General features: G+C 37.4%; 2 protein-coding genes across 2 annotated transcripts; one reads left to right on the top strand and one right to left on the bottom strand.

Annotated features, from left to right (window-relative positions):
* The first annotated feature begins 661 nt into the window (after nucleotides 1–661).
* Nucleotides 662–2,531, top strand: LOC119077405 (trans-1,2-dihydrobenzene-1,2-diol dehydrogenase-like). The gene is made up of 5 exons (XM_037184615.1): nucleotides 662–968; nucleotides 1,063–1,354; nucleotides 1,507–1,756; nucleotides 1,818–1,968; nucleotides 2,259–2,531. Exons 1-5 carry the CDS (start codon nucleotides 758–760, stop codon nucleotides 2,360–2,362), a joined length of 1,008 nt encoding a protein of 335 aa, XP_037040510.1. The 5' UTR covers nucleotides 662–757; the 3' UTR covers nucleotides 2,363–2,531.
* A 4,262-nt stretch (nucleotides 2,532–6,793) lies between these two features.
* Nucleotides 6,794–8,825, bottom strand: LOC119077432. The gene is made up of 2 exons (XM_037184647.1): nucleotides 8,349–8,825; nucleotides 6,794–8,282 (listed from the first exon to the last, which is right to left on the bottom strand). The coding sequence occupies exons 1-2, from the start codon at nucleotides 8,640–8,642 to the stop codon at nucleotides 7,974–7,976; spliced, it is 603 nt and encodes a 200-aa protein (XP_037040542.1). The 5' UTR covers nucleotides 8,643–8,825; the 3' UTR covers nucleotides 6,794–7,973.
* Between the last annotated feature and the right edge of the window lie 5,135 nt (nucleotides 8,826–13,960).

Below are 13,960 nucleotides of genomic sequence, written 5' to 3'. Positions count from 1 at the left end.
GCTCCTGCAATAGCCATATTATAGCCCAAATGGAAGGGGGAGGACAGCGTCAATCATTGAGAGTCCTGTGAAATAGTGCTCAAATCCACAATCTATTGTCATCTTATAGATTTTCTGACGTTTTTTAAATTAAAGGTGATGGTAGGTCGTCAGATGAATGTGCAGCTTATGAAACTTGAAAAAAACTTTCCTTAGTGTACATCGTATGAGACAAAAAAGCCGAAACTTTTGTTTAGCTTTCGTCTACAAGTAAAGTGACGAATTTCATTTTGATTATGATTCGCTAGACTTGATCGTGTGCAAATTGATATAGCGTTTCTTGTCATAATGACCTGATGAGAATTTCTCATTGAGAAATGGTATTTTTGAACTGCTTATTAATGGAAATCGTCGCAAGGCGGACTTAAATTTCCAACTACTCTTTATTGACCCTAATTTATTACCCTTCGTGCTTTCACACATCCACCATCTCGGAAACATAAACCTTTTGCTTCGTCAATAAACCTTTTGCTTCGTCAATAAAACTTGAAAATCCAGCTAACAATCTCTCTGTAACACCCTAGTAAATGTGGCTTACCATTTAATCTTATCGCTAATTGACTATCAATCGTCATTTAGCATTAAATTGTGCAATTCACAGCAGTGTTGTTATCAATCATCGATTATCCACTAAACTTTTGCGGTGATAAAACATTCAGTCTGGCCGTATCCGCGATTGAAACGATACTCGGAGCTCTGAATAAAATCGTTATCAGAAATGACTTCTCCACCGACGAGATGGGGAATTATGGGTGCTGGGATGATTAGCCATGATTGGGCTGTTGCTGTATCAACGTTACCGACGACAGAACATCAAATTTTGGCTGTAAGTGCCAGAAGCAAAGAAAATGCTGAGAATTTTGCTAGGGAACATAACATCGCCAAAGCATATGGCTCCTACGCTGAATTGTGCCAGGATAAAGATATCGGTAGGTCGATGACGAAATCGATAAGCTTAAATTCAACCATGGTTGGCGGGCTTCATTTCCTTACAATTCGCTAAATGTTCTTCACAATTATCAGATGTCGTTTACATCGGTACAATACATCCGGAACACTTGAAATTGGGAAAATTGGCATTGGACCATGGCAAGCATGTCCTGTGCGAGAAACCGTTATGTATGAACGTTAAAGAAACTGTTGAGTTGGTCGACTATGCGAGAAGTAAGAAATTATTTTTTATGGAGGCGATCTGGAGTCGATTCTTTCCGGCTTATCTGAAATTGAAGGAGGATATCGATAATGGGAGCATCGGTGAAGTTGTGCAAGTGATTGCTGGTATGGGATTGCAGTTTCCTGAGGACAATTGGCGTAGGTCAGTTCATTTTGTAATGGTGTATAGGTTTGAGGTGCCTGATTATAAATTAAGGGACGGAACTCCTAACCGTTGAGGAGACGGGAAGCATGACAGAATCATATTTAGCGAATCTATTACTTCTTTCGTTGCAAAATCTTTTACCTCATCAGATCAAAAGAACTTGGCGGTGGTACTGTAATCGACATGGGTACATATTGTTGTCAATTCGCGTCGCTGGTATTTTCCGGACTGAAACCGGAAAAGATTATAGCATCGGGTCATCTGAATTCGAGTGGCGCCGATGATAGTTCCAGTGCGACAATTATTTATCCGAACGGAAAAACGGCAACCCTTATCACCCACAGTCAGGTCAACTTTCCGTGCGAAGCACTAGCCATTGGCACCAAGGGAACACTTAAGGTTTTAATATTGTGGTTGCGATTTGAATGATGGTCCACTAAACTTCTATGTCACCACACAGTTACCGTTTCCATTTTGGTCTGCCGATAAATTGGAAACGCCAAACGGGGTGATTGAGTTTGCGTTACCGAAAAGTGACAAGAAAATTAACTACTGGAATAGTACAGGACTGTCATATCAATGCCAGGAGGTGCGGAGGTGTATTCAAAATGGTAAGTCGAAAACGAGACAGAGTTACATCCAGTTCCAGAAGTCTTGCAACTGAAGTTCTGCAGAACGTGATCGAACTCCGGCTAACAAACGTGACACGGGTGACACGTCACTTTGGACGATAACAGCGCCACCTGTACATGAGCAGCAAATTACTGCCACAATATTATGCGCAATCTGATTATACAGCGTTAGATAGCCTTACACAGATCTTCCGTGATGAGATGCTGAAATTAACCCCAAACCCTCCCAGTAAAGGTCCGGTTAAAGAAATAATTTTTCTGGTTTGTAGGATTGACTGAGAGCCCGATACTAACACTCGACGAGACTGTATTGTTAGCCGAAATGCGAGAATCGATAAGGAAGCAAATCGGAGTGGTGTATCCCACTGACTAGTTTCGTGAATCAAATTGTGGAAATCGACCGAGTGGATGAGTTACAGTTTCCTATGACATAACTCTTCGCTTCTTACGAAATGCATTTTACCAAAAGCGATCATACTGTATGTTCAATCGACGCTGCATTGTTGAGCCTATCGACCTGAAATAAACAGATTTTGAAGAATGTGCGTTGTTTGTTGTGGTTGTGAATTCTAAGCCAAACTTATTGCGATCTCATGTAGACAATCGCATATGAAGCGTTAATTAACTCTAAGCCAGTCGGGTAAGTGGGTACACTAACTAAAACATGATCAGCACTTTGTGGCAATTGCGAGATTGACAATTCATTCCTATTAGGTTTCGAAATTGTGTTAACCTGTCACAGACGGCACATGCTTTTTGCTATATAACACCTCACTAATCAGGGCCTGCCGTTTATTCTTGATGTCGTCGTCGATAACAGATGACAGCCGTCTGTAACAGGTTGCACCTGCACAGCCAGGTCACTGTAAATCAAGCTCGACGCAGTAGTCATATAAATTAAATTTTTAATGTCACTGCAATATAAGAGGCCAAATGACCATTTAAACATTAGTTTTGGTGCTTGACTTGCAGTGCGTTGGTACAGCACAAAACGATGTGACGTTCCATTCATTCTTATAACACAAAAAGTGTGGAGTTACGTAACAGGCCAGAAAATGGCCATATTGCCAACTCTCGAGTATAGTGTGTTGAAAGAGCAGAAAAAGAGAGAAAAAGAAAATTAAACAATTGGTTTCGATGGGTGATTACATCAAAATTTGTATAGTAATTTAACTGAGTTCGATTGTCACCCCACTTTTTGACATTCTCTTTAAACACTTTATTGGCACTTGGTGCAAGCTGGCAACACCATTCAGCAAAGATCACGGTACGTCAAAAATATATGGAAAAATGAGAGACATGACAAGTAGGGATCTTTTCTCATGCTCTTTTTTTCATATGATAAATACGACATAATATCACATATCACTCTCACTCACTCACATTTGCGTGAGCAATCGAAGCAATATACTTAAATATTAAATTTCATTTTATTGATAACAATGGCATGAAATCTTCAGCGTTACTCAAAAAGTGACGTGAGTGGGAACGAAAAGTGATATCCCAGGGCCAAAATCATATATTTAAATGTGTGTGTGACAGCTTCGTGGACATACCGTAAAAAGGGACTCTTAACGTCAAAAGAAGCAAGTTGACGTTTCCGTTGTGATGTCACTTGGAACGCAAAGTGAATGAAAAGGTGAGAGAAAAAGTAGTTGTTTTGACTCTCTATCTGGTGAGAGAATGTGACGTTTTTGGTCCGCCTGAATGAAAAAACTTTTACGGAATATTCTTAAGCATAATTGAGGACGCCAGCTTTTTTGGACAAAAACGATAATGTCCAACAATAACAATAATTCCCAACAATAATGCCCCGTCAAAAATGGCGACCATTGTGAATGCATACACATGGACATTGACGGGGCATTATTGTTGAATTATTGTTATTGTTGGACATTATCGTTTTTGTCCAAAAAAGCTGGCCTCTAATAAGTAGTCAAAAAACCGCAATTAGAATTTTTCAGGGCCGTTGATCAACAAGCCTTTTTTAGCAAACAAAATTTTGAACGCCAACGATAGGATAGGATAAGATGGGCAGGAAAGCTGATGATTTCCAAGCACCTAAGCCGCCAATGGGCCTCTTGTGCATTACCCATATTTTCGATAGATTTTACAATTGTGAATAAATATAATTTTCTATTAGGAGATAGGTGTCGCTGGTTGACATTTTTTTTTGACTTACGCATGCGACGTAAGAGAACTGTGTTCAGATTTTGTTGTTGTTGTTTTCTTAGAGACCTATTACGGTCGATAGAGCTGACTAATGGTAACGAACAGCATAGACGAATCATTTACGATTAGGAAAAACCCTATGAACTATGTCGAACCCGTCACATATAGGGCGTGAGTCGATCGCTCTACCGATTGAACTACCTGGACGGTTACACCAACCCCAATATAAAATGGATACTAATAAACGACCGATAAATTAATTCAAAACTACCGATAAAAAATAATAAATTACCGATAGCGAAATTTCCGAGTACCGATAAAAATATTCCAAACTACCTATAAGTTTTTACTGATGAAAAGTGCTAAAATACCGATAGATTGGTCATTTTATCGATCATTTATCATTTTTTTTCGGTAATTTATTATTTTCTATCGATCATTCATTATTATTTATTGGTAGTTCATTATTTTCTACCGGTAGTTTATTATTATTTATCGGTAATTTACTATAATTTATCGGTATTTCTAAATTTTTAATCGGTAAATTATGATTTTCTATCGGTGCTTTCTATTTTTGATCTCTCGTATGTGTGTTATAATCGTTATAATTCTGCTATTTTTCATTGGTCAGATTCCTATTATTAATTAGCTCACATAGGGTGATAGTTAGGGTGTTGTCGATTTCAATTTTATTCTTTAATGATTCCGGATTCCGACTTACTGCAATTCACCCTCGCACTAGCAATAACTCCCGAAGTTTCCGAGCCGATGGGCACAAAGCAGAATTGATTGGACAAATCAGAATAATGGCGAATTTTCTTATCTTCGGCCTGTTTTGCAGCATATCCTACATGTCTTGAAGTTGATTCCAGATATGAAGGGGCGAAAGTGTCCCGACATGTATAATCCCAGAGAAGGGATTTTCCACGTTCCTATGGTACTAGACTTAGGCCGTCTGGTAGTTTTCCATCTGGTCTTGAGCATCCGGGGGGTTCCAAGATTGCAGGAACTTCTGCTGATGGTAGAGCTCGCTGGAGGATATTATTTGTTGATGCATGTCGAATCCTTGTACCTTTTGCCTTTGAACAGGATAGTCCGTGTCTACCAAATTGGTCGACCTTTTCTCCACAGATGCAAGTGTATGGTTGCACAATCGGTGTGTCTAAGCGTAGTGACATTGCGACTCTGAATTCATCATTTGATAGGCATGTTCCCAATTGGGGTGATGGAATCACCTGTAGCCATGCGCCGGTATGACAAACTGAATTTGACAAAAGTCTTGCTTTATCTTCTTTGGTGTCGACCGATGAATGTAATTTTTTTGCGACATCCTATAAACCTACAAGTCAGTATGAAATGGCCCTTCTCACAGGAAATTTATCAAGGAACACGAAAAAAAAAATCCTGTACTACAATTTTGGACTACCCTAAGTGGTTTGAAATATCCGAAAAAATTCCTAGATGTAGGAAATTTAGTTCACTGTAGGTTCCATACTTAATTTCATTACAGTGAACGACATCTCAAATGTCTCACTGTCATTTTTTTCAGAATGTCATTGTGAATTTGCAATGACACAATAAAATTCTCAGAAAAATTTGACAGTGAGACATTTGAGATGTCGTTCACTGTACATATATAAATGAAAAAAAAAATCAAAATGACAACTCTGCATTTTAGACTTTCCCCCTTTTTTTTCTCGAAAATGACAATGAGCTCAGCCTGGCACCTGGACTTTTCGTATTCAGCTTGAACTCTATTAAGATCAATTAACACATTCTCCTTTCCTTTCATGGACACAGGATGTTCTGTGGCCCCGTGGACTATGAAGAAAAGTAATATTCTCAACAATAGGAATCTGACCAATGAAAAATAGCAAAATTATAACACACATACGAGAGATCAAAAATAGAAATCACCGATAGAAAATAATAATTTGCCGATTAAAAATTTAGAAATACCGATAAATTATAGTAAATTACCGATAAATAATAATTAACTACCGGTAGAAAATAATGAACTACCGATAGAAAATAATGAATGATCGATAGAAAATAATAAATTACCGATAAAAAATGATAAATGATCGATAAAATGACCAATCTATCGGTATTTTAGCACTTTTTATCGGTAAAAACTTATCGGTAGTTTGGAATATTTCTATCGGTACTCGGGAATTTCGCTATCGGTCATTTATTATTTTTTATCGGTACCGTTTTTATCGGTAATTTATTATTTTTTATCGGTAGTTTTGAATTAATTTATCGGTCGAATATAATATCCCATATAAAATCAGTTAACTCACTTTTAAGCTTCGAACTTTAAAGTATAGTTTCCACATAAAAAGAGCACTTCGTTTAGCCTCCGTCTACATGACAGTTGTAAAATAGAACAAAAGAACTGTCACGCAAACGGAGTGGAAACGGAGGTTAAACGGAGTGCTCTTTTTAAGTGGAAACTATACTTAAGCTTTATGTTACTTAAGCTGTCATTTCCACCCAGTTAACCTAACAATAATGATTTGAAATTTTTATTTTTTTAAGTTTACACTAACTTGAGAAGAAACTGCTATTCGACAATTACCTTCAGGGATCAGTGAACACAATTAGTCTGACAAAATTACTGGTTTTCGTTTAATAAAACATTTTTAATACACCAATACAGAATTCAACATGGAAAGCGGATAATTTTAGTTTTAGAGCTTTATAGATTCTTTATTAAACACGGTTATAACATAAAGTTCAAACTTGAACAAATCCATAGAATTGACGCCGTAGGTCCGCTTAAATTTTAAAATTAAAAATGTCAAAGCCTAATCAAACGCAGCTTTTTAGATGTCATTATTCACGGAGTGCGAAGAAATTTATTTGTCGATTCATTTGTTCGTCGACTGATTATCACTCAGAATTAAAATTCTGAGGCGCATTTACGGCGTTAATACGACTTTCAGTTAAGTTGAATTCACAGTCGTGCGTTTTTTGACAGTTGAATTAAAGCCATGCAAAGTCAATTAAACAATAGAAACGCCACGTAAACGGAGGGAAAACGGACAACTGTAAATTCAACCTTACAATGAAAGACGAGTGGGTTATATTTAGTTACTTTTAAGTCCACAGGAACAGAGTATGATTTTCATTAAGAACCAATCAATTGAGGGATCATTCATAAATTACGTAACGCTTTTTCAGTGCTGCCATTGTAATAAAATCTTCAATAACTCCATAAATAGCGAGGGGTAAACCACTCAAAAAAGTTGCAAAGAGGTTCGATCTTTGATCAAATCAATGCACTTCCAGCAAAAGTGCTTCGAGTGACAGCTGTCAAATATTTTGAATAAACTATTTTGTATGAAAATTTTGGCCACATTTCTTACAGTGCCAAAATTTGTATGCCGTCCAGTTTCAGTGCTCTGTTCAGAGTACAACTTATGCTTGAAGTGCTTTGATCAAATGCTTGTTTTCATTTCCTAACAGACTTTGATCTGTTGAATTTGACAAAAGCAAGGACAATCAAGAAGAGAATAATTAAACTTTGCTACTCGCTCATTGATTTTTAGCCCTGTACAAAGTACAAAGGGGCTTATAGGATTACGATGCAGTGTGAAATTGGTGGAATTCGAAGCAGACGTTAAGGGCAAACTCTTTGCATGTGTTCATAAATGACTTCATTAAGACTTCGTCGAGCTCGTATTTTTGGAGTTATTAAAGATTCAATTGTGATAACAGCCCTGAAGAAGCGGCACGTAATTCATGGATGATCACTGATCACTTACTTCCTTGGACTCGACTCGGGTAGGTATAACCAATAACCACTTTTATTCCTTAAAAGGATTAGAATTTTGTGCCGGTTGCGTCTGTTCGTCATATGTGCTGTATACTGGATCTGGTGGTGGAACATTGTCGAATTTCATTACAGTGTTTTCGGTTGCATTCTCGGCATTCTCATTGTATTGGCCTAGCAGGCATTCTTGATACAGCGAATTGGAACAGATGTAAACATACGACTCGGCCAGAGCCTCGATCAAAAAATCGACGCGATACAGACGGTAGACAAAGGCAAACACAAGCAGAACAATGAGAACTTGTTCCAGCCACAAGTAGTACTTCATTTTTTGTGGTTTGTTCTGTGATGAAATTAAATCGATTTATTTTTTTGGTTTAATTTCGTTGGATGCCGTAACACGCCTTACCGAAGTCACACCCTGTATGAACCAATAGGTGACGAGCAAATTTGTAATTAAGACAACAGCCAAAATTGCGGAGTAAACAGCAATCATAAATTCCAAAAATCCGTACGCTGTTTTGTCGTCTTCTTTTGCCTCATTACTAGCTTCGACCGCAGCATCTTCCGTAATTAAAAATACTAAAAGTAGTGCTACGAGCGCAACGACGGATATCACCAACCGAATGGCTGCAATAACAAGGCAAGCAACCCTCAAATCGACACATCCCAGAAATGTTCTAACTGTTGGAACTGCAACCATCGCTCTGAACTCTTTTTTTTGTTATTCAAATTAACTTTTTAGTGAAAATCTCAACACTCGTGAAATGTTAAATGAACAACGACTCTATCGAACGTCCTACGACAAACTGAAATCTGTTTTATTATCACAGAGGACAAGACACACATAAGAATGAAAACGAAGGCTAGACTTAGTGGCGCCGATGAATTGGATTTCTCGCGTTCTTCGTGTGTTGTGTATATTGAATGCTGGAGTTTTTGAGATCAAATAGAAACTGAGATTTTCTTCTGCCACTTGTACCACAGTGATGAGAGGAATTCTACACAGCAGATTTGTTCGATGTTCGCACCGTTTTTCACTTTCACCGAAATAGTCTGGTATCAATCGCGCCTTTCGCAATTGGCTGAAAAGCGATTTTTTTTGGTACTGTCTGGTGAATTGCAAGACTGCAAACTTTAGGGATTTCACGCAGACTGCCATTTTACTAGATACGCGGAAACACACCACATCTTTATTTGACATATGAAGACCTACTGGCCGACCTATTCAAGGACCTATTCGCAAAAAAGCTTTTCGCCCAACTGACTGAATGACATTACAAACGAACATGTAACACAGATTGACGTTATTGGTACTAAATCCAAGACGCAACCTAATGACCGATTCAATCAGATGTCATTATTGTATGGCCAACAACCTGATGAAGCGAATTATTTATGTTGCGGTTAAGTTTCGAACCCACAACTAACAATTCAATGTGAAGTCACGACAGGGCCGTAGCTAGACTCGATTTTCAGGGTATGCTCAGCTCCGAGGAAAAAAATCATTTAGAAATTCATGTCATACCCTCTTGTGTTAGGTTATTCGTCTAACATTATGGATCAAACACAAATATCATGATTAGGTTGGGATCTTTCGTTTCTGATCTTCAATTAAAGGTTTATAAATTCATCGACTTCACGTCTTCTTCAATCGTTTTCAAATAATGTTTTCTTCTAGGTATTCAAATCCGATTTCCCTGTATCAGTGAATATTTCCACTAAAAACAAATATTCGTAAAAGAAGAGTGTTCGATCTAGTCACCATGGTGTGGAAGATTGTTCGATCTAGTCATATTAATGAAATTACGTACAAAATATTCGAATTATTGAAACAACTAAGATTTCCAACAGCAATCACTTAAAATTAGTAAAATTGGGTTGCAATGAATTCAGCAATATTCTGTCCGTATGATTGGTAGTATTAAGTTGCGAGCGAAGCGAGCGTTTTTTTTTTGTTTAACTGAAAACTTACTCGAGCGAAAAAAATTCTAGTTCATGGCTATAGCTCCATGAATACATTTTCTATCTTTCTAGTTAATTTCGAAATTCAAGCGGCTTCTTCATTTCAAATTCTTCCCCTTTTAAAGACACTTCTCCATTTGAGTCACTTTTTGATTTTCAATAAGATGTTAGTCTTCTTCGTATATTTCGTTTTTTTTTATTGAAAAACCATTGGAAGTCTCATTGGGAAACCGAAGACTGGTCAGGAAACCGGTGTGAATAAATTTTTTAGATAACCATGATTTTGGCCAAACGATTTCGTCGAGCCACTATTAAATTGTATTCGACAGAAAATATTGTACCTTGAAACATCAACTATTATATCTCAAATTTTCAAATGTTTTAACATTTAAAATTCCATATTCACGTATGTTCCCAACAATTTGTTCTACTTAAATCTAGTTGTTCCAATATTTATTTATTATTGAAATAAGGAAGTAATTTTTGAGTCTTGTTTCTCGGCTAAATGCGGCCAAGAAACAAGACTCAAAATTTGAATTTCACGGCAACGAAACAACGAATACAATAAGGAAGCAACTAACAAAGTTTCCATTAACGTGTATGAAAATTCACTGAATTCGAGAATTAATTTCTCGACATCCTTACCACCGATTTAGACGTGAGCTTGATGAACTCGCACGGATACTTGAATTTTTTTATAATTAGTTTGAAGGATTTTGAGCTAAAGCAGAGAATTTCAAAATTTCCCGAAATGACGCCCTAGTCTACGACAATAAAAAGTTCAGTTATAATTGTCAACCACAGGGACCTAATGGTGTTCCACAGCTGCCTTGCTACGCATTTAAACTCCAGGTCTGCCTTATTTTGAATACAAATTGGAAGATGAAAGGCTGAACTGAACGCAAGATGCTCAGCTTCTGATTTTGAGTAATATATTATGTGCCACAGTTAGACTCACATTCATACAATTAAAAGATACGAATCAAAAATCAATTAACAAACAATATAATACACACAGAACTATATACAGAAATATATAGACTTAAGTCTATTAGTGTCAACTGGTAGCACTCCCTCAAAGGTTTATTTCTTTTAAATTTTTTTTTTTTAACTCAAGTCGGTCCAGGGTAAGGCTCGGATCGGGTTCGGGTTGACCTGTTTAAGTTCAGGTTCGACCTGAACCTGCTCTTCACCTGAACATGAAATTACCATTTCGGGTTCTACCCGAACCTGACCTGAACCTGAATTGGTTCGACCTGAATCTGACCTGAACCTGAATTTCTCATTTCGGGTTCGACCCGAACCTGACCTGAACCTGAAATTCTTATTTCAGGTCAACCCGAACTAACCTGTTTTGACCTGAACTTAAAGCAACTCAATGAATCTGACCGAAAATACGGCCGTATGAACCGTGGTAGAAATTACGTTTTTTGCAATTCTGAACAGAAATCAACCGTTCCTATACAAACCATTAAGATATGCATATTTAAATCAAAATACACAATTCAAATATGTCATAGGCAAGGCATACAATCGCAATGAAAAACTCAATAGCAAAATATACTTCATTCACACCAAATTCATTGTTTGTATGTTAAAATGTTATAAAAATTTTGTCGCACTGTTTTTCGGTGCAAGAAAACGTTTCTTGCATTCCTTTTAGCTGTGAAAAAAGTGACATTATACGACACTTGTATCAGGCAAATAATGGCTGATTTCCGTCACAGAGATGTAAAAACTAGTTTTTCGCGACAAGTGACGAAAAGCAGGACTTTTCGTTGCATTTATTGCGAAAAACGTTGTATAAAACTCGATGATAAATCCTTTTTCTCAACTCAGTGACGAAAAGTAAAACTTTCGTTGCCTTTTTTGAGAAAAACGTTGTATACAACTCGGTGATAAATGATTTTTTAGGAACACGATGTGTATTGTCACACTCGCCTACGCCCTCGAGTGACAATCTACACATCTAGTGCCTAAAAAAGCATTTATCACTCGGTTGTATAAATAACTATTTCTAATTGTATACAAGACTTTCTTTCTAACGCATATTTTCAGGGAATTAAATTTGACGTTAACTCTGTCATAGTATATGCGTGAATATTTGTGATTGTAGCTGTTGTATACAGGGAAGGGTGTAAACAAGGTTCTATCAACGCTATTTTTACTGTCTGCACGAGATGTTTAGATTGTCACCCGAGGCCGCAGGCATACATCTCATTGCCTTATAAAGCTTTTATCACCGAGTTGCAACGAAATTTCAACTTTTCGTCACTGAGTTGAGACGAGTAACTTATATAACAATTAACAATAAGATAATAGTATTTTCGTGCCAAGACAGGCCTTACGAGCAAAGCGAACGAAAAATCATGGCAAAATATGTAGCATTTCAGTTTCAAACACTTTTATTTGTCGCATAATTAAGTGTCCCATAATTTAATCTTAGACATGTTGATGGACATTCGTTTCAATCGACGTTCACTTCTAAAAAAATGTATTTAAATTAACGTAATACAAAATTAGGAATCAGTTCAGGTCAAAACAGGTCAGGTTCGGGTCCAACCCGAAATAACAAATCAGGTTCAGGTCAAGTTCAGGTCGAACCAATTCAGGTTCAGGTCAGGTTCGGGTCGAACCCGAAATTGAAATTTCAGGATCAGGTCAGATTCGGGTCGAACCTGAAATCATAATTCAGGTTCGGGTCAAAATCAGGTTCGGGTTCCGGTCAGACCGAACCCGACCCGTTCCGAGCCTTAGTCCAGGGTGTGCTCAAGAGTTTCCAGGGTGTGTTCAGCACACCATCGCTCCTTAGTAGCTACGGCCCTGAGTCACGACACACACTGCGCTGTTGATTGGCAAAGTGTGAAGAAACGCCAAGCAACATGAAGGATGGAAAATTTGCCTTTCTGGCACACTCCTGTCGATTTTCCTTGGTGATTGACATAAAAATGATGAATCCACGCGTTTAGTGGTATGGTTTGTAGCGCTGCATAAAAAGCGGTCGAATCCGATATTTTGAATCTTTTTATGGGAATTCACATTCAAACGTTGATATCTCCGTTGTTTTTAAAGAATAAGAGCCAGATTTTGCTGGGTTTGCTTCTTTTAATGAGTTTACTCAACATTTTACACAAATGAGTATGCCAATCGATAAAACTCCATAAAAGATGCAAACCTAGCCCAATCTGGCTCTGATTCTTTAAAAACAACGGAGATATCAACGTTTGAATGTGAATAAGGGAGGAACGGATCGATTTTTTCCGTCACATATTAGCAGAAACACGAAAAATAAGAAACTCGTATTTCGGGCATTCTCAAAATATTGTCTCATTTAACAGATTTTACAAAAAGAAAATCTATGAAAATAGCACTTCCCACTCAATTTCACACCCAAATCACATCCACCCTGAACTTAGTCAAATATGGTTTAACGAAGAAAATCGTCGTTAAAGTCGTTAATCGTAACATGAGTTTTGTTTTTGAAACGTCAAATCATCAACACAAAGATTTAGTGTCGATTGTGAAAATTGAAATAATTTCGGTGATTTCGATGTGATTTAATTCAGATTTTGTGCGGAAATGTGCTTCTTGTGTTTTTTAACAGTTCGCTTAGCGGTTGTCTTAAAATATTCGTCAAAGCCACCAAAATGATGAAAAATTTATGATGACCAATCATGTAAACAAACAACAATATTGCCGTTTGGTGGGATGTGAGGTTCAAAAGAGATGACCTGATTGCCAAAAAAAATTGGCGGTACTTTACGGTTATGATCGCCATTTTTTCTTCTTCACAGTAAATAGTCTCGATGAAGTGGGTAACAGTGGCAGAGTCGTGCTGGGAACATTTTGAATATCCTTTTGCATTCAATCAATTAAAATCCAATTCTAAAAACTTCACATTCAAAAATGTTGCGCTAAAAAAATTCCAAATTTTACGACAGAACCGCTTTGTCGCATTTTCTCATGTCGCATATTTCCGTCTCTGATACCCGCTTTATCGAGGCTGTTTACTTCACAGAATCGCAAAGAAAAAGAAAACATGGGGCTCGGCTATCG

Source organism: Bradysia coprophila, unplaced genomic scaffold (genome assembly GCF_014529535.1).
Source record: "Bradysia coprophila strain Holo2 unplaced genomic scaffold, BU_Bcop_v1 contig_235, whole genome shotgun sequence".
Lineage (NCBI taxonomy): Eukaryota > Metazoa > Arthropoda > Insecta > Diptera > Sciaridae > Bradysia > Bradysia coprophila.
The sequence above is the reverse complement of the archived record's forward strand: the minus strand, read 5'-3'. Positions and strand labels throughout refer to the sequence as shown.